Source organism: Canis lupus, chromosome 18, assembly GCF_011100685.1.
Source record: "Canis lupus familiaris isolate Mischka breed German Shepherd chromosome 18, alternate assembly UU_Cfam_GSD_1.0, whole genome shotgun sequence".
NCBI classification, from domain to species: domain Eukaryota; kingdom Metazoa; phylum Chordata; class Mammalia; order Carnivora; family Canidae; genus Canis; species Canis lupus.
Window position 1 is genome coordinate 16,945,969 of NC_049239.1, and position 20,926 is coordinate 16,966,894.

The following is a 20,926-nucleotide window of genomic DNA, read 5'->3' on the forward strand; positions in this document are numbered from 1 at the left end:
AAAATGCAAAAGGTTAAATATCTTCTGAACTTACCCACTTGTAAGTAAACTGAAGTTTGGTTTGTTTGTTTGTTTCCCCAGACTTGTTCAGTTTTATATACAGATTGGAAGTAAAACTTCAGGAATTACCTGCATCAAACCAAGAGCTAGAAATGAAGGTAAGCTGCTGTATTTCCATAGAAATTATAGTTACTTTGGGCAAATTAGTCCTCTTTCTTCCCAAAATTTGGCCAGGATTTTGCAAACTGAGACACTACATTGCATCATTTCTTCTCTCTCTTCTTCATCATTAAATGGCTAGCTGTGTAGAGCCATGATCTTTTAGGTTCCTCATCTAGATCCTTAAGCCTGAAATGAAAAGCTTATGGATCATGTCACAGTATATTTGTTTTGATCAAGGTATATTTGTTTATGATCAAAGTGTGTGTTTTTTAAGGAATGCTGTTTCTTTATAAGTTTCAATAGAAAAAAATAGCAGAGCCTTTTACATTTAGTGTGGGGCTAGAAGCCTGTTTGCATTGGGCAAATAGACTCTGCTTCCTGCCCATAAATGTTCTGGTGATATTAGCATCCTTTGGTAGAAGAAACAGTTCTTGGTGGTGATAAACCTTAACTTTTACTAAGCACATATTATATTCAAGGCACTATTCCAAGTGTTTTATCTGTTCATTTCATTTTCATTCATACCTCTTTGCCATAGGCATTATTAGTCCTATTTCACAGCTATAGAAACTGAGGCACAGTAGGTCAAGTAACTTACCCAAGATCATGCAGTCAGTAAGTGGATGAGCAGAGACTGAACCACTGATGCTTGTTCCAGAATGGATGTCTTGACCACCTGCATACTGCTTCCCTCCTTGCCCAGAACTCTGCTTTGTCTAGGCATCCTGACCATTTTGTGTCTCAGAAATTCAGTTTTTTTTTAAGATTTATTTATTTATTCATGAGAGACACAGAGAGAGGCACAGAGAGAAGGGCTGAGACATAGGCAGAGGGAGAAGCAGGCTCCCTTTAGGGAGCCTGATGTGAGGCTCAATCCTAGGACCCCGGGATCATGACCCAAGCCAAAGGCAAACCCTCAACCACTGAGCCACCCAGGCGTCCCAGGGATTCAGTTCTGAAAGAAATACAAAATACTTGTGGCATATATAAATGGTCTCCAGGAGCTCTGCAGATAGGATGGGATGCCCTAAGGAACCCTGAATGCAACTTTTCCCAGCACAGAATCCATGGACCTCTCAGATGGATCTTCCTCCAAACCTTGATCTCATGGATGGTGTGTGACAAGTCTTGTAGCTTCTGAGTTTGTTATTATTTCAGGCATAACTGTGTATAACATGTTGGCTTAAACCATATCTGTTAGTGGAGCTACTAATAGCTGTAATGATCCGTCCTAAATATGCTCGGCCATATCGTCACTAACTAAAGCTTTCATGACTTTTTCTGAGTATCTCAGTACTTTTAGTCTAGTAATTACCCAGATCATCGATTTACTGAAGCAGTGGTCTAAAGACTTTTACAAACCATTTTGCATTCCCTAATCTCTTCAACAAATGTTTATTTAAGAATCTACTCTAAGGCAGCCAGGGTGCCTCAGCAGTTTAGCGCCGCCTTCAGCCCAGGGCGTGACCTTGGAGACCAGGATTGAATCCCAAGTCAGGCTCCCTGCATAGAGCCTGCTTCTCCCTCTGCCTGTGTCTCTGCCTCTCTCTCTGCTTCTCTCATGAATAAATAAATAAAATCTTTAAAAAAAAAAAATAATAATCTGCTCTAAGCCAAACATGTTCTAGGCTACAGATAGTGTCACAAAATGTCTGACACATCAGTCATGATGAGCTGGGTTATGCTGCTACAATGAACAATCTCTAAATCTCAGTGGATTAAATTTTTAAAAAATGAGATCTTGCCATTTGCAGTGACGTGGTTGGAACTAGAGGGTATTGTGTTAAGCGAAATAAGTCAATCAGAGAAAGACCATTATCATATGATCTCATTCATATGTGGAATTTAAGAAACAAAACGGGATCCTAAGCGACGGGAGGGAAAAATAAAATAAGACAAAACAAGAGGACACAAGGCATAAGAGACTCTTAATCATACAAAACAAACTGAGGGTTGCTGGAGGGGAGGCAGGTGGGGGGATGAGGTAACTGGGTGATGGACATTAAGGAGAGCACGTGATATAATGAGCACTGGGTGTTATATAAGACTGATGAATCACTGATCTCTACGTCTGAAACCAATAACGTATTATATGTTAATTAATTAAATTTAAATTTAAAAAATAAATAAATCTCAGTGGGTTAAAACAGAAAAGATTTGTCCTTTGTGCTACACTTTAATCGAGGCTCATCTGAGGTTCTTATTCCAGCACCCAGAATAGTGAAGCAGCTGCTGGGTAGATTCTGGATGTTGCCAGCCATGTGGCAGGGGGAAAGAGAGAAGATGGTGAAGGGGACAAGAAGTCCAAACCACCATGTGCCAGAAGGGGGGGAACCAGAGTGACACTCATGACCATAGCAGACAAAACCCCTTTCCCGGAAGGGCACCTCCATTCTGGGGAAGGGAGTCAGAAAACAGATAACTGAGAGGTTAGATTGACGGGCTAGATGGAAATACATAAGCTGATGAGATGACAGCTGCTGATTGGGTGATTTGATTTAGATAAAGTGGTCTGGGAGGGGGCTTACTGTGGAAGAAACATTTAAATTGGAATCTAAAGGATGAAAAGGAGCCAGCAACATAATGAGCTCAGGGAAAGTTTTCTAGTCAGAAGAAACAGCAGAGGCCACGAAGTAGAAAAGAATTGTGATGTCGGAGAACAGAAATAAGGCTAGTGTGGCTAGGGAATCGTTGAAATGGGGACAGGAGCCCAGGCATTCAGGGCGTTGCTAGCCATGGTAGGGAGATGGGGTCTCAGTCTGTGTGTCATGGACACCAACAGAAGGCTTTTTAGCCCAGGCGATGACATAATCTGATTTAAATTTTTACAAGATCACCCTACAGAAATAATAAGTAGTTCAAAACATATAAATATTTATAGAACATGTACTCTGCCCATGCAGAGGCAGGAGCTTTGAGGTATATACAGAAGACAGGGTCCTTGGCATCAAGACCTTATTTTCTGATTGGAGAGGTAGAACATTTTAACATTTCTTTAACCTTTGTCATAAAATTACTATAAAATACTTGGTGGTTGGAACAATATAGCAATTGTGTGTACATGACTCTTCTGAAAACTACAGTTCTGTGGATATAACCTTTAAAAAAAAACTGACCAGAGTATACTGGGAAGCATCTACTTGATATAGAAGTGAAGTTGGGGGAAATCCCTGTATGGCTCAGTGGTTTAGCGCCTGCCTTCGGCCCAGGGCGTCATCCTGGAGTCCCGGGATCAAGTCCCATGTCAGGCTCCCTGCATGGGGCCTGCTTCTCCCTCTGCCTGTGTCTCTGTCTCTCTGTCTTTCTCTCTCTCTCTCTCTCATGAATAAATAAAATCTAAAGAAAGAAAGGAGGGAAGAAAGAAGGAAAGAAAGAAGGAAAGAAAGAAGGAAAGAAAAATGAAGTTGGCCCTACCGGCCAAATTCCCTTAGGAACAAGTAACTTTTTCTCAACTACTCTTGAGCTATTGAACTCCTTGCTAGCCACGTAATTCACATCCCACAGGCATTTCTCAGCCTTTTATTGAAAACTGGTTGTTAAAATGTAAATCTGCCTAAATCCTTAAACCAATCTCTTCCAGTAAAGATTTTTTACTTGCTCAAGCTGAAGCATTAATTTACATATTTGGAATTAAAATCAAAATTAGGCTATTTTCAATAAGACGGGGCAGCATGCAGATGGAGTTGTAATTTAGAGAGAGAAATGTACATGCCCAAAACTCTCAGTAGATGAGCTAAAATGGCTTGGTTTTTTTCTCAGATGTGCAGTGTGCCAGATGACACAGCTAATGGGGCTCAGCAATTTATATAAAATATGGAGACTGCTGTTTCCCTTTCTTGCATTCCTCCCTTGTTTCATTGTTGGGAGGCCCTCCTTTATTGTTGTTTGGGATTGGGCCCTAATCTCAGCAGACCTTGTTGTGATACTCTTAAAAAGGCTAATGAGGCCTGCAGGCAGAAACCCTTAGGAAGCTTTAAAAGGCAGATTCTGATTCAGCCAGACTGGGGTGCTTTGCTGTAGAACAAATTACTCCAAAACTGGGTGGCTTAACACAACAAATGTTAGTTATCTTCTTGTTTCTGTGAGTTGGGATTCAGAAGCAACTTAGCTGGGTGGTTCTGGCTCAGAATCTTTCATAAGGTTGCGTGCAAGATAAAAGCCAGGAGGTGGGCAGGCATCTAAAGACCCAAGCAGGGCTGGAGGATCTATTTCTAATACGCTCTCTTTCATGGCTGTTGGCCAGAGGCCTCCGTTTCTTCCTGGTGAATCTATCTGTAGGCTGCTTGAGCATCCTTACCACCTGTCACCCAGCTTTGCTCAAGCAAGAGGACCATGAGAGAAAACAGGAAGAAAGTGCAAAGCCTTTCATGGCCTGGTCTCAAAAATCACACACTGTCATTCTTATCCTATTCTATATATTGCATGCAAGCTACTAAGTCCAGTGACACTCAAAAAAAGAAAGATGGATTAAGCTCCACTTTAAAAAAAAAAACTTTTATTTATTTACTCATGACAGATAGAGGCAGAGACATAGGCAGAGGGAGAAGCAGGCTCCCTCCTGGGAGCCCGATGAGGGACTCGATCCCAGGACCCCAGGATCACGACCCAAGCCAAAGGCAAACATTCAACCACTGAGCCACCTCGGTGCCCCAAGCTCCACTTTTTGAAGGGAAGAGTGTCAAAGAATTTGTGGACAGGTTTTAAAACCACCACAGGTAGGTCCTGTTCCCAGGTGATGCGGTGCCGGTTCTTGGACCATACTTTGAGTAGAAGGTACTAGAAAGGACTAGCCAGTGAGACTTTTTTTTTTTCTCATGATGCTTCCTTTCTGGTTCTGTAATCTACCTTCTGAATAGGTCACACACACACACCCCAGATAGATAACTACCTAAACTATTCTCTCTCTCATCTTATTAAATGTAAACCATATCAACAAAAATAGTCACAAGAAAAACTAAATTTTGAAGTGTCTGCTCTCTCAGCCACCCAAAATCACATTAAAAGCAAATAGGACATATTTTGAACAAACATTAAAGGTTGGGGACTGGATTTTTGCCAGAAATTCCTCAACTTAACTAAATAAAGACGAGAAACAGACTACCTTCCATTTTCTTCATGAACTTTACTGTAACTCTCTTCCTCCAACACATGGATCTGCAGCCACCCACTGAAGCTTTAATCTGCCAATCTCTACACCTCTATGCATCATGCTCTCTCCCTAAAGAGTTCCTATTCTTTGAGCTATCTTTATCTTCTCATTATAAATGATGATTTCTTCTATTTTAAATCTGGTAAGATTAATTTTCCTGAGAGTTCTGATTTTTTGCGTATTAGTCATTATTGTTCCTGGCATCCTCCCTTGTCAGATGTGGTAACAATAATTCCATGTGCTAACAACTAGCCTTAAAAGGCATTCTTTTGCTTCTATATTTTATCCTAATAGTTCCTGAAACTTAATTTTAGTAAACTCTTAGTTACCCAGCATGATAAAAGGATTGAAATATTCCCATCAGCCAATGATGGGGAAAATCAAAAAGTTACTGTATGTACCATGAATGATTTAAAATTCTCCAAAAAGGTTAAGATATAACAAAATTAGTATAACAAATACACCTTTACTGAACATAATTTCTGTGAATACTCAGAAAGTACGTCAGTATCACCAGACATAATTATGAGTATGCAGTACCAGTCTTGGGAACAGTTATGGAATAGGTAATTAGATGCCAAGAAAGCCTTCTGCCCCTCCCATCAATAGCAACAGATAGATAGATGGATGGATAGATACATACATACATACATTCATACATACATACATAGATGAATAGATGATGCATAGATATATAGACAGACACATAGATACATAATAGATATCCTGTTGATTCTCAAAATTTTTTTTGTTTTTTTGTTTTTTTGGGTTTTTTTTGCATTCATGCTTACCCTTTCCCTGTCCTCTTTTAGCATAAAAAAGTGTCTGGGCACCTGGGTCACTCAGTCAGCTAAGCATCTGACTCTTAATCTCAGCTCAAGTCGTGATCTTGGGAGTTGTGAGTTCAAGCCCGGCACTGCAGCCACCCTGGGCATGGAGCCTACTTAAAAAAATTAATAAATAAATTAAAAAGTTTCCAGGAGACGTAGCAAGGGCAGCATATATGGTCCTATAACTTTAATGGGCAGGTCCCTAAATCATGTCACTCTGGTAATAGGTGGAGGGACATTGGGTAAGGGGGGTGGGTAAAGAGGGAAAGGGCGACACGGAAAGGAAAGTAGAACTAATATTGAAGGGGAGTGAATTTTCTGCTTTGCTATTTAGTAATTTGACTTCATTCTGTCTTCAGTAGCCAAAGTCTGATACAGTATGAAGTGCCAGTGAAAGGATTTTCTTCTGTGTAATAGAATTTCAGATTGGGCCATGCTTCCTGTCTGGCGCTTCAGCAAAAAAAGAGCACCACTTGATTTTTGTGCTGAGGAGATTGAGACATTTCTTCTGAGTGTCTAATAATGATATATGAGACTTGGGAATGTTCAGGACACAATATAAAATTCAAATACATGATCTGGAGTGGATTTTTTATGTCCCCTTTACCAAACTACTCATCATTCATACAAAGCTGAGTAGTCTTTAAAAGAACTTACGGGTTTTTTTTTTTTTTTTTTTTTCATCTTCCCTTTCCTGGGAGTTGGTGCCCTAGAAACTGTCAAGGAATTGATGAGACTTCAGGTCTGCTAATTCATTCCTTGGACGTTAGATGAATGTGCCCTCGTTCTATGAGATGCAATTTGAAGTTTCTGCTGCAGTCTTGCCATTTTAAAAATACTGTTCCTTGCCTTTCTTGCCTCTAGGAAAGCTGTCCAAGTAACTGGATTTATGTCTTTTAACTCAGGGCTTGTTGTTCAGTATTCAAATGACAACGGGATACTCTGGCATTTGCTTCGAGAGTTGGACTTCATGTCATTTCTGGAGCCACAGATCATTTCCATTGACCTACCACGGGAGGCGAAAACCCCCGCTACAGCTTTTCGATGGTGGCAGCCCCAACATGGCAAGTTACTGCTCACGCCACCCTTCCTGGTGGCCTTGAGAACATGCAGTTAAAGCCACATTGTACCATATGCATCTTAATTTGCTTTCAGTTTCCTGGATAATTTGATTTAAAATCACAGTCATAAAGATGCTGATAGGCTCTATAACGAACTCTCTCTAACCACCTTTATTCATCTGATTTCAGGGAAACATTCAGCCCAGTGGGCCTTGGATGATGTCCTTATAGGAATGAATGACAGCTCTCAAACTGGGTTTCAAGACAAATTTGATGGCTCCATTGATTTGCAAGCCAGCTGGTACCGGATCCAGGGAGGTCAAGTTGGTATTGACTGTCTCTCTATGGACACCGCTCTCATATTCACTGAAAACATAGGTATATATATTTTCACCAGATAAAGGGAGAATATTTAATTAACTAGAGGACTAAATGAACTAAAACCCAAGAGGAGACTCTAATACAAAAATGTATACATAACTGCCTGTGCTGAGGGAGACTCTGGAAAAAAAAAAAAGAATTGGGTTGACCTCCAAGATAACCTGTTAGGTCCAGTGGCAGCTTACATTAGGACTGTCCTTCGTGTGGTCTAACTCAGGTGTCTTCAAAGCAGAGCCATAAAATCTCTCTTTGAACACCTCCCCGTGTTTCATAATTTGCAGAATTGCAGATATAAGATGCCTCAAGATGGTAACGCTTTTCAAACTAGCTGCCTTCCATGTGTCCAAGTCTATTCTAACCAAATAAAAGCTATTATTGCGAGACGAAGTCACTTCAGATAAGACATAATTTTTTGTTTGCCACCGAAAGTGTTCGTTACAAAGCACAAATGCAAAATAAGCAAGGAGAGAACAGTTATAGGCTACCATTAAACTTTTCCTTTTTTGTAGGAAAACCTCGTTATGCAGAGACCTGGGATTTTCATGTGTCAGCATCAACCTTCTTGCAGTTTGAAATGAGCATGGGCTGCAGCAAGCCCTTCAGCAACTCCCACAGTGTACAGCTCCAGTATTCTCTAAACAACGGCAGGGACTGGCACCTGGTCACTGAAGAGTGTGTGCCTCCAACCATTGGCTGCCTGCACTACACGGAAAGTTCAACTTACACCTCCGAACGATTCCAGAATTGGAAGCGGATCACCGTCTACCTTCCACTCTCCACCATGTGAGAATTGTCGTTTGGCTTCATGTCAGAGCTTTGGGTTTCTGTCACCTAATTGGAAAATAATTGTGACTCCACTTGGCAATGCTATTACTCCCTCATGATCATTATGCATGGAGTGCTGGCGGGGTGGGCGGTTGCGGAAAGTACCAGGTGCTTTGGGTTGCGATTTTTTAACGGGTTTAGTGAGTACCAGAAGTTTCACAGACCTGAACCTCCCTGTTCTTTGGCAACATGAAGCCTGCCCACCGGATCCAGTTTTAAAAATAAGTTCTGTTCTGTTGTAAAAATTAGTATCTACCCAATAACCAGAGTGATATTTGTTCACGCTGAGCGGTATGTGGAATCATCACACACGGAAGAATAGTAGCCTTCATTTTCCTTTCCCCCTTCCTTCCTTCCTTCCTTCCTTCCTTCCTTCCTTCCTTCCTTCCTTCCTTCCTTCCCCCCCTCCCTCCCTCCCTCCCTCCTTTCTTTCCTTCTTTTTATTCTCAGTACCACACTGAGAGTAAAAATTTGGTTCCTTCAGAATGCTCATATTGTTTTTACATCATTCCTCCCCTCCCTGGGATTTCAGATCACATTCAAGAGTTGCATTGGGCGTAATTACAGCAGGCTCCCAGGTTTGTGGTTTAGGCATTGGGATAATTTGGGGATCTGTTGAGGAACTGCTGTGTCCTGTGGTGGCTGGTTAGAGATTGTGCCGTCCTGGGATGTCACCCCCTCAAATCCCTGCCCCTTCCTGACACTACTCTGTGCTGATTTACAGGCAAGGCAGCCTCTGCAGCCTGCATACCAGCCTCCTGCATCTGCTGGCTTCCTTAGAGATTTAGGGGCAGAGCCTGGCAAAATAATCAGAGTGGAAACAGAGATAATACAGGGTATCCCTTCCTTTCCCTTTGTGTCTCAAGTGCATATTGGCCAACCTCGGTGACTCAGCTCCCGGGAGAAGGCCCTCCTATGACCCTGGCACCTGGGCACCAGCAACAGTGTCTCCTCCCAGTAGCCCCCCAGCTTTGGACTTGTGGTGTCTTCCCCACTTTGCTCAACTCTGGTTTCCTCACTTGCCCCTGTTGGCTTCTCAGCTCTGTCTGGCACCAACTGTACCTCCAGTTCCCTGTATTAAATGCTCTCTATATTAAATACTCAGTGATTTCCATTTTGCTGATTTTATTCTGATTCAGAGATGGACAACCAAGTGGCAGAAAGAAAACAAATGCAGGAAACCAAAGCATTTCAGCATTTAGCCAAAAATGGTTTCCTGTGGACCCCCAGTAGCTCAGTTATTCACTGTACTTTTATTCAACAAACATTCATTGAATATCTGCTATAGAACTCTAATTGTAGAACTCTAATGCAAAAGGAATAAGCGGATACCAGGACTCATATGTATTATAGTGGACATCTCAGCAGTTATTTATGATATAAAATGATGATATTGCTAATACTCGGGGATGTTATTGAAACACAGGCGTACTACCTGAGGGTAGGGGCATCTGAGCGAGCTTCCTGGAGGGGCCAATCTCTAAACTGAGTAAGGAGGTAGAGCTTGTCTAGGTGGAGAGGCCTTGTTGGGGGTTGGGGAGGGTGTTATACAGCTTGGCCTTGACATTCCATTCCTTGGGGAGCCATCAGAAGGGTGTTAAGTGGAGTGGTGATGTGATCAGATCTCCATTTTTAAGCCCCCACACTGGCAGCTGTGTAGCACTGAGGGAGAATCTGTATAGGGAAACAATAGCACTCGAAATGTTACTATTGAAATTCTACTTCAAGTAGGCTGTGTTCCACATTCCAAATAAGTGAGTCACAGACTTCTGCGGTGCAGGCTGCTCCCAAGTGAGGGACCGCTTCACTGTTGGGCTAAGGCTGGTACATTCCTTGACAAGGTCATCTTCTGACAGCACGTTCCAAAAGCAGATTGCAAATCGAATAGAAAATGCAGGAGTGCATCACATCGTTCTGGCCCTCACCTTTAGGGATCCAGAACCTCAGGCCCAGCAGGGAGACAGAACTTCCATGGGGCTTCCATTTACTGCCTCAGAAACCATTTAGGGACAGCAGAACAGGAACATCATGATGAGAAAGTCCTGAGATTCCAGCTTTTCCTCATGTTTATCATGCCTTCCCTCTCTTTCCTTGTCCTCAACAGCAGGAAAAGCCTGAAAACAAAACACAGAAATTTGCACGTGGTTCAACCACAGAATAAGTTGATCCTTGGAGATAACTTTCCCATCCCACATGTGCTAGAAGACACTTGTATGAAAGAAAGGGTGAGGAGCACCTGGGTGGTTCAGTGGTTGAGCATCTGCCTTTGGCTCAGGTCATGATCCCACGGTCCTGGGATCGAGTCCTGCATCAGGCTCCCCGCAGTGAGCCTGCTTCTCCCTCTGCCTATGTCTCTACCTCTCTCTGTGTCTCTCATGAATAAAATAAAATCTTTAAAAAAGAAAAGAAAAGAAAGAATAAAAGGTGAAATATTTAAAAAGCATGTTTTCTACTCTCTTGTTTTGGGGTTCAGCGGGAAAGAGCATCCAACGCTCGGTGTGAGAACTGTCTCAAGTAAGTGGGAACTGGAATAGAGGTGGGCTCTTGAGAGCGAAAGGGGAATTAAAATGAAATGTACTACTTTTGAGGGTGCTTGTCTAACCAAGTGTGGGGGTTTTGTTTGTTTGTTGTTTGTTTTTGGCTAGATCTCCCAGGACCCGCTTCCGATGGATTCAGTCCAACTACACCATGGGGGCCGACTCCTGGGCTATTGATAACGTTCTGCTGGCCTCGGGGTGCCCCTGGCTGTGCTCAGGACGAGGGATTTGCGATGACGGACGCTGTGTGTAAGTCAACAAAACCAGCAGCTGCTTTCTTGACAATACAAAAACGTAAGCGGCTTTCAGACTCACGACAAATAATGCCTTTCTTCCACTCCTTTTTTCCTTAGGTGTGACCGGGGCTTTGGTGGAGCCTACTGTGTGCCAGTTGTTCCTCTGCCCTCCATTCTTAAGGATGATTTCAATGGGAACCTACATCCCGATCTTTGGCCTGAAGTGTATGGTGCTGAGAGGGGGAATCTGAATGGTGAAACCATCAAATCTGGAACATCGCTTATTTTTAAAGGGGTCAGATGAGATTCTGCTTCTCTACACTGCTACTGGGATTCCCTCCTTCCCTCACTGCTTCACACAATTGTGTTTCTGAACCTGCTCAGATGGTGCATTATTTTATACATAGCAGTTGTCTTCCTACCCGAACCATGTTTCCTTCTCCATTCAGCATAATCATTCTTTGAGATCACTTAGGCATAAAATCTTTCCTCTGCTTTGGTGATCAGATCTGTGTTACTTTCTGCTGCAATTAAAAATTGCAGCAGAAATATATATGCACACACACACAAATTGTGCATATGCAATTTCTAGAATCTTCTAGAATGTAGCATTTTATTTGTTTTTGAAATATATGACTTGTGGAATTATAAACAATGGTCTTTGTTTTTTCCTTTCTTTTTTTTTTTCCTTTTCCTCCTGCCAATAGAACCCTTTGGTGACTTTAAGAAAACCAAACACTTGAGTCAAGTGAAATAGCATTCTCAGACACTGTTAGTATATTTTGTATTTCAACCTAGATGTCTGGTTAAAGAGATGTTAAGCTGTTGTGTAAAACACTATGCTGGTTGGCACATCTTCCTATGTGAATACTTGTTATGTCCCATCTCTCCCAGCATGGGGAAATCAGCTGATACAGGTGTGCAGATGAAATCTTTAACAAAAATCTGCATGGGTTTCTGTACAAACAACCTTAATGATTAAAACACCTAACACTTAGAAAATTAGACAGCCTGGAACTTTTTCAATTATAGCCGATAGATGCTGTCATCCTTGTTCAAATCTCGAATTCTTCTCAAGTTTGGCTGAGAGAGAAAAAAACACTTAAGGGTCTGAGAGATTTATAAGTCCCTAAGAGCTATGAGAGGCCAAAGAAATGGAGATAGGATGTTTGAGGATGGGAACTACTGGTTTTTGCATGTGTGGTTTTTCAGTCTTGTTGGAGGCATTAGCTCTGATTACCACTAGCTCACTTCCGATCTGCTTGCAGCATTGACAAGACCAAAAAGCAGGGGCCCTGTGACTTTTCATGATTTAAATGTCTTTACTGATAAATTTTTAAGCAGTGGGATTAACTTGGTCCCTAGATCCTATAAAGGAGGAAGATACACAGTGTTTTCTATTTTCCCTTTAGCCATCCAAATGCAAGAGCAGCCAAGCATTATATGTATTAGACATATTATCCATCAGCTCTGCAAGCTGTAGAGAAGGCTCAGCGTGGCCATTCAGTAGGGTGCAGGTTGACCTAGAAAGGCATTCTTTCAGAAAAAAGGAAATGATAGTGCTATAGATTTCGGAGTACTATCAGCTATTAGAATAGCTTGTTGGATGCCAAAGAACTCCCACATTTAGCACAAATGGATTAATGAATCTGCAAAAAGGATGAGAAAAGAAACCTATCCGTGTGAACTAGAATGTACACAGAAGCAGGACTTGACAGTTCCATCATGTAATTAATATCAAGCGCTGAACTACAAGCAAATACTACAACATGAAAGATACTTTCATACACATCGTGCCCACTTTCAACATAATTGTTCCTACAAGATGCAATGTGAAATGGTTCTTTTAGGGCTGATTTATATTTTCCTGTGGGAACAACTTTATACTTAAGTTCCATAATCAAAGGGGAAGAAATCATCGTATTCCTTTAACTTGATGTTAGCAAGGGCTATTTATTAGCCAGATTTATCAACTACCCACCTCAAAGCTTTTCCATTACCAAGTTAAAGAAGCCACTTTTCCTCAACACCTCAACCTCCACATGGCACCAAGCCGTAAAGCCATCAGGGCTTTGTGCCTGTCAGGGTACGGGGCAGAGAGTGTCTCTCAACAGCGAGACATGAAGAACAGGCATTGACTAGGTGTCACAGACTGAGCAGGGCAGTGAGTTATGACAGTAAAAGAAAAGCAAAGACTGGAAATATAAGGCTTTTACAGGACAACCTGCAATCCTGGAAGTTTGAGTCGATGCTTTGTGAAGTTCAGGGTCAGTTATACATGCCATTACTTTTTCATGACAGTATTAAATAATTCCCAAACTCTAAATTTCATATTATCTAGATTTCTTCTCCCAAAACCAAAAGATGATTTAATAAACAAAACACTAGCATCCTATGAAGGATGGAAGATAAGTTTCGCATTCTGACATATCTGGATTCGAATTATACCATCAACACTTTTTAGCTTTGCGATCTTGAGCAAGTTACTGTATTGCTGTCTCGAGTTTCCCCCTCTGCATCATAAAGATAATAATATCTTGCCCTTACAAGTGCTATGTCCTTTAAAGGGGAAAAGCATCTATTTTAGAACCTAGCATATAATACACTCAATAACATGGTTGCTATTACAAAATTAGTTCTCTTTTCAATTTTTTAGCTATTGAGGATTTTGTGCCATGTAATAAGAAAAACAGGAAGAATTTGCTTTCTAGTTAAAATGATGTCCAGTGTTCATTAGTTGACACTTAAGAAATCTAGGAGCACCTGAGTGGCCCAGTTGGTTAAGCATGCAACTCTTAGTTTCAGCTTAGGTCATGATCTTAGGGTCCTGGGATCGAGCCCCTTTAGTATAGCTTAGTCAAACTTTTGTTCATGTCTGGTTCCACACTCAGCAGGGTATCTGCTTCAGATTCTCTCTCCATCTGCCCCTTCTGCTCATTCTCTCCCTCTCTCTCTCTCTTTTTCAAATAAATAAATAAATCTTTAAAAAAAGGAAGGAAGGAAGGAAGGAAGGAAGGAAGGAAGGAAGGAAGGAAGGAAGGAAGGAAGGAAGGAAGGAAGGAAGGAAGGAAGGAAAAAAGAAAGAAAGAAAAGAAAGAAAAAGAAAGAAAGAAAGAAAGAAAGAAAGAAAGAAAGAAAGAAAGAAATCCAGTGTTCACCCAGTATCACACAGTCCTATACCACTAAAGAGTCACTTTATTCAGAAATCATAGCTAAGAAGCTTAAAAGGCCTATTTGTACCTTAGGACATTTGCATAGTGAAATTCTATTTTACTGGCTGTCACTGCTGTCCTGTGTACACACGGAGAAAACAAGCTATGGAGCTGTCAATCCCAGGCAACCAGAAATACTTAATTAGCAGAAAAAATTACCAAAGCTAATGTGATCGCTTTCTTCCTTCTTTGGCTTCTCTGCGTGAACAGTTACAGCCGAGGCATGGGGACTTGCTTAGTTATGCCTTATTTAACTTGACCAACTGGAGGGTGTTGTGTCAGCCTGAATGAGAGCCTCCCAGGCTGTCGGAGTGCACAAAGGAGTAGTAAGTCCCTGCGACTCCTTGGAGCACTGAAAAAGTTACCTATTAGATCCCAGATTCCAGCAGGAGCGCTTGGCAGAGAATTTCCATCTGTTTCCTCATTACCCCTCTCATGGCGTGCTGTGGTCAAAGGAGGCTACTTTTTAAAAAGGCCTGCAGATATGTAACGTCCTTTATGCACTGCTTTTTATAAAAGTCACAGCAAAGTGTGATTTAGACTTGAGACAATGAAATTGTGTAGTCATGAGAAATGAAAGCCTTAAGAAAGGGAAGTGATTAATTTTTCCTTTTAAACTGGACCAAACATTGCTTCTGGATCATTACTTGTATGTATCTGTTACCTAGCTAATGCAAGTTAGGTGTATAAAATAATAATTTTACAACTGAAATAAGATTGCTTAACTTACATTTTTTTGTTTTCAGGAAGGACTGAGGATGCTTATTTCAAGAGATCTAGACTGTACCAATACTATGTATGTCCAGTTTTCACTTAGATTTATAGCAAAAGGTAAGTCTTTCCTTCTATGAGTAGAATTCATTATTTCCCTTCAAGAGAACTCCCCCTTGCCTTACACAGTTCCTCCCCCACAAAGAAATAATGGATTTGAGGCCCATAAATTCTGCTACATGGAAGAGCTAACATAAATTTGAGTAGATAAATGTTCACATATGTGTTTCTGTAATACTATAATCTATAATACTAATATTTATCTTAATATAAGAGTAAGATAACTACTGACTTTGCAATAATTTCATATACCTGTAATAATCATACTTGTTCTGTGGTAGTTAAATTTATCCTCATGCCCCTGAGTCTTTTTTTCCACTGCTACTTCCTAGGTGTAGGAATTTTGCATTTTAAAAATTTAACTTATGGACATTTTGTATTTCCTTTTACAGATGTGAACCCCCAAACGACAGCTCTTTGCTATTATGACCTTTAAGGTTAACTAAATAATTTCCTTGACAAATAATGCCCTTTGGATATAATAAACTTTCAAACAGATTTTTGCTTGTATCCTGAAATTTAAATGTTTGACCATTTATAAAATTGTGTTGCTCATAGAAGCAAATTTTTCTGATGTAGTATTTCCTAAATGAAATACAGAAAGATATGTGTTCATATCTGAGGAAGAGGGGGAGATACTGCTTTGTGAAATCTGAGATCTGGTGTGCATTTAGAGATACAATCATACAGTAAGCCCTACCTGACATTGCTTTAAGCTGCCTCTGAGGCCTCTCTCACAGGCCTCACAGGCCTCACAGGCCTCTCTGTGAAGCTAAGTCAGCTTATGCATCGATGCCAAAAGAATAGTCTTAGAATATTACCACTTCCCCACTCTTTTCACAATATGTTTTATGCCTGTGGTGTCTTCCTTCTAGGTACCCCAGAGAGGTCTCACTCTATTCTATTACAATTCTCCATCAATGGGGGAATCACTTGGCACCTGATGGATGAATTTTACTTCCCTCAAACAACCAACATACTTTTCATTAATGTTCCCTTGCCATATACTGCCCAGACCAACGCTACAAGGTTCAGACTCTGGCAACCTTATAATAACGGTAAGAGTGCACACATTCTCCTGTGTTCAAAACTGACTGTGCTATTGTACCATGTTTTTCTAAGATGTGGTGGAAATGTTTGTCAGCAGAGTGGTTTAGCTATCCATAACGTATTTTACATGCTTCACTTTCGAGGAGTCTCAGTGAATATTTAACTTTATGTATCTTTATCGTCTCTTTGTACTTGACTCCTAAGTTCTCTTGATGATGTAAATATAGCTAAAGCCTCTTACAGAGCTAAGGTTTGTAAAAAATAATTCAGCATAATCATCAGTCATTCATCAATTGTAGCTACATTCTTGCTGAATTCATTTAAGAATAAATAGTTCTCCTGAGTATGGCGTTTCATTAGTGAGACAGAACAACATTGCAGCAAAATACCATGACAAAGTGACAGCGACTTACACCAACCAGGTAGTGCCTTAGATAAAATATTCTTATCACATACACTCGCTTCAGTCATAAGTTAAAGTGAATGTATAATTTAATAGCATTTTCAGATGGTTACAGAAAATGATTTTACAAATTTGTAATGTTTTATTGCTTCCAATATTTCTATTAACTGCTGATTATAAAGGACCAGACTCTACCAAATCATGCATTTAATGGCCTGAGTAAGCATGGAGATATTCCATTAAGCAGATTCTTTGCAGAGGTAGCACGGAAATGAATAAGAAAAATGTACTGCTCTCTCAAAAATTTAACCTGAATATTTATTTTATAACTAATAAACCAAAACTTTTTAAACTTATTATTAACAGACAGAAATAACCTCTTATAACCACCAAATAAAAGTAAATAAATAAATAAATAAATGCGACCAAGTTTCACAATCCAGAGGATCATTGTCTTCATGTTATGATTGGAATGCTTACCTGATTTTTCTTTACTGTTTTCACCAACTGCTTCCAAAACAAGAAAAGAGAATACAGCTACTAGAATTAGAATAGTGATAGGATTAGAGAGAGAGACACATACATATATGACTTCATTTAAATCATCAGGTTATTTCTACAGGCTCCTGTTTACAGATTCTTTTTTTTTTTTTTTTTTTGGTAAGAATTATAGTCAGTAAAGAAGCAACCTTGGAGAATTTTGATGTTTCTGCCTGGGATGGTCTTATCTCCTTGTTTCCTTGAGTCCAAACAGCGCTTTGCAAAGGCAGCCTGCATTTGCTCTTCTTACCTACTCAGTAGATATCTTCCTTAAACACCCAGCCTGTGTTGCTGAATCAAATTCTATGACAGCCTAAGGAGTGATTTTTACTAGCTTTCTAGAAAGTCCTTTATATCTCCAAATAAACATAAAAAATTTGAAAAGCATTTAAAAAAGTATATAACAGTATTTTCTTCTCTGTAGTTTTAACAATTAAATAAAATTATGTGGGCATCCCTGGGTGGTTTAGCTCCTGCCTTCAGCCCAGGGCATGATCCTGGGGTCCTGGGATCAAGTCCTGCATCGGGCTCCCTGCATGGAGCCTGCTTCTGTCTCTGTCTCTGTCTCTTTCTCTGTCTCTGTCTCTCTCTCTTTCATGAATAAATAAATAAATAAAATCATAAATATGAATAAATGAATAAAATTATGCATCAAGCCAGTGTTTGAATTACAACAGTCCTTCAGCCTGACCATAGCATGAGACCAAATGATGAGTTGACTCTAAAAGGTCATGAGTTGGGGCACCTGGGTGGCTGGTTGAGCCTTTGGTTCAGATACTAATCCCAGGGTCCTGGGATGAAGTCCTGTATCATGTTCCCCGCAGGGGGCCTGCTTCTCCCTCTGCCTATATCTCTACCTCTCTCTGTGTGTCTCTCATGAAAAAATAAAATAAAATAAGACAAATAAATAAAATTTTTTAAATGTCGTTAGTTGCTCCTCAAATCAACAAGTGTACCTGAGTTTTAAATCCACAGGCTTGTCCGCTTATGCTCCAGATTCAAATATCTTACAGATTCCCCTAAACCATGACAACATAACTCAAATCCCATTCTTGGCAGTGGAAGTCTCTAGCACCGCACCACTGTTCCTGGAAGGGCAGTCACTTTTATAAACCATTTCAGCTTTCTGAAATCAGTGAGGCTGCTCCCTGCTCTGTCAATTTAATACGATTGACAGCTTAATTTTTTCATACTTTAATTGCTACAAATACACTATTGTATAGTCTATGTTTCTTTGTCTAGAAGGCATATATGTAACCTGTGTTACTGATTCCCTTCTGTCCTTTACCTTCTTGTAACAAGCAGAAATGTCTCTCCAATTTTCACCAGTGGAAAAACTTTTTTTAATCCCCAAATGCCTTAGGTAAGAAAGAAGAAATCTGGATTATTGATGACTTCATTATTGATGGGAATAATCTAAACAACCCTCTGATGCTACTGGATACATTTGACTTTGGACCCAGAGAAGACAATTGGTTTTTCTATCCTGGTGGTAACATTGGTCTTTATTGCCCATATTCTTCAAAAGGAGCACCGTAAGTATTTAATTGAGGCACTAAAGTGAAACCATTGCTCTATACAAATCACAATCAACTTTTGCCCAATGGATTTCTTGTTGTTTTCTTACATAACAGCGAGGAAGATTCAGCTATGGTATTTGTTTCAAATGAAGTTGGTGAGCATTCCATTACCACTCGTGACCTGGATGTGAATGAGAACACCATCATACAATTTGAGGTACTTGACTTTATTCTATCAGAAATGCTTTAAATTTTATCTTGAACAAAAGCCAGGAAAGAAAAGGAAAATAACAGATAATTTCATGCATTATGACTTTCCATTTTTGTCCAAGGACAAAAGAGGTTTTATATCATAATTCATTTTTATTAGCAGAACCAATTGGCCTACTAAGGTTTATTTCTGAATCTTTGCCCTTTATTTATGACATAATCTCCCTACCTACTATAATGGGAAGTTTTTGACATAAATTATTTTAAACATTATAAAAACAAAAAGGACCATACTATTCTAGTATTATTGTTGTCACAATTTTTATGTGTTACATAAGACCCAGTCAATGTAACTACTGTTATACCACGCCAGCACATTTATATGATATTTATTATGGTGCTATGAAGTTTACAGATAAAATAACACGACACTACTTTCTATTATTTTTGTGTATTTCATTAATATTCATGACTTCTTATAATTTTGAAGAGAGCTAATTAATAATGTATAAAAGAAAACCTTTTTATGTATTTTGAAAACTTAGATAAAATCGATCAGAACCAAGGGTGCATTGAGCCATCATTCAGTAGTATTAATTTTCAAAAACACTTGTTTCATAGCTGTGGTCTGTATCTACTTTTGAGAAAGCTTACAATAGTGCCTAACTGCATCAACAAAATTCAGAATATTTGTTTTAGATTAACTCTCCTGTAGTCTCTAAACTAGAGTTGTCTCTTCCACCTCAAAAGTCAGAGACCAGGGGTGCGTTGATGAAGTGTCTGCCTTCTGCTCAGGTCATGATCTCAGGGTCCTGGGGTTGAGCCCTATGTTGGGCTCCCTGCTCAGTAGGGAATCTGCTCCTCCCACTCCCTCTGCCCCTGCCCCTCGCTCGAGCTCTCTTGCTCACTCCCTCTCTCTCTCTCAAATAAATAAATAAAATCTTTTAAAAAAAGAGACCAAATAATGCTTTCATAGAGAAATTATTCTGTATCTATTTTCTAAAATTTCTGTTATGTTTTCTAATTTTATTTTAAGTTACTTAAATAACTTTCTATTATATTTTCTAAATGTATGCTTTAAATGTTAATTTAAAAAAATAATACCTGTGGTTTATTCTGTTATCAGAAGGATCTAGGTAGAAACAAATGCCTGTAGTTGAAAAGTTTATCTAATGCTGATAGATTACTCATCAAAAGGTACAAGGTGTAAGTTCAACCACAAAAATTATAAATATAAATATGTCTGGTTACTACAACAGCAAGAAAATATTAATCTCAACTGCAAGAGGGGAAAATTGCTTGGAAAGAATTACTTGCATGTATTTAAGTTTTAGTTTATTTACCTGAAAGTATGGGAAAAGGAATGAAGTAGTTATTTCCCTGATGACCTGGTTAAGAAAGTCTGAGAATGCTCTCCCTGTGCCATGGAAATAGTAACAATAATTGTATTTGTTTTTGACAATAAGTGTATTTGTTTTTGTCTTCATATTGAATACATACTGAAGTTTTTTCACGTGCAAAACTTTGGGGATTATTTGGAAGGTCTCACAAGAAGGAAAACAGAAGTCTTTATTCCTAACAGAAGGACTGGAAAAAAAAAAAAAAAAAAACTAATGGTTAGAAGTAAGGAAATAGTCTTTGTTACGATTTGCTTGATTTGGCTATGAAAGTAGGCCAGAGGTAAAATTTGGAATCCATGCCAGCCCCTGCCTTATCCACTTCCTAGCTTTTTGTAAAATGAGGGGAAATAAATTTTTTATGAGGCCCTTTGAGGTTCTTTATGAAAAAATTATTCTTTGAAGGTAATATATGATATTACTCAGTTAGGCAAAACAGAATTTTATCGTGTTAAATATTTCAGCAAGACAGTTCCCAGGAAAATGGACTCTTGAGAAAATAATGAAGTGGTGAATCATTTCAAGGCTTGTTGCTCTGCAGTAATTTGTATCGGTTTTTTTTTTTTTTTTTTTTTTTTTTTT

General features: G+C 39.6%; 1 protein-coding gene across 1 annotated transcript in view; it reads left to right on the forward strand.

The window, feature by feature from the left end:
- The window catches only part of RELN (reelin), a 481,015-nt gene that overhangs the window by 390,773 nt on the left and 69,316 nt on the right, over nucleotides 1–20,926 (forward strand). The window contains 10 exon segments of the mRNA XM_038562771.1: nucleotides 82–158; nucleotides 7,047–7,205; nucleotides 7,392–7,580; nucleotides 8,093–8,366; nucleotides 11,054–11,194; nucleotides 11,299–11,476; nucleotides 15,140–15,224; nucleotides 16,100–16,282; nucleotides 18,581–18,752; nucleotides 18,852–18,954. Coding sequence (XP_038418699.1) covers nucleotides 82–158; nucleotides 7,047–7,205; nucleotides 7,392–7,580; nucleotides 8,093–8,366; nucleotides 11,054–11,194; nucleotides 11,299–11,476; nucleotides 15,140–15,224; nucleotides 16,100–16,282; nucleotides 18,581–18,752; nucleotides 18,852–18,954 — 1,561 coding nt within the window.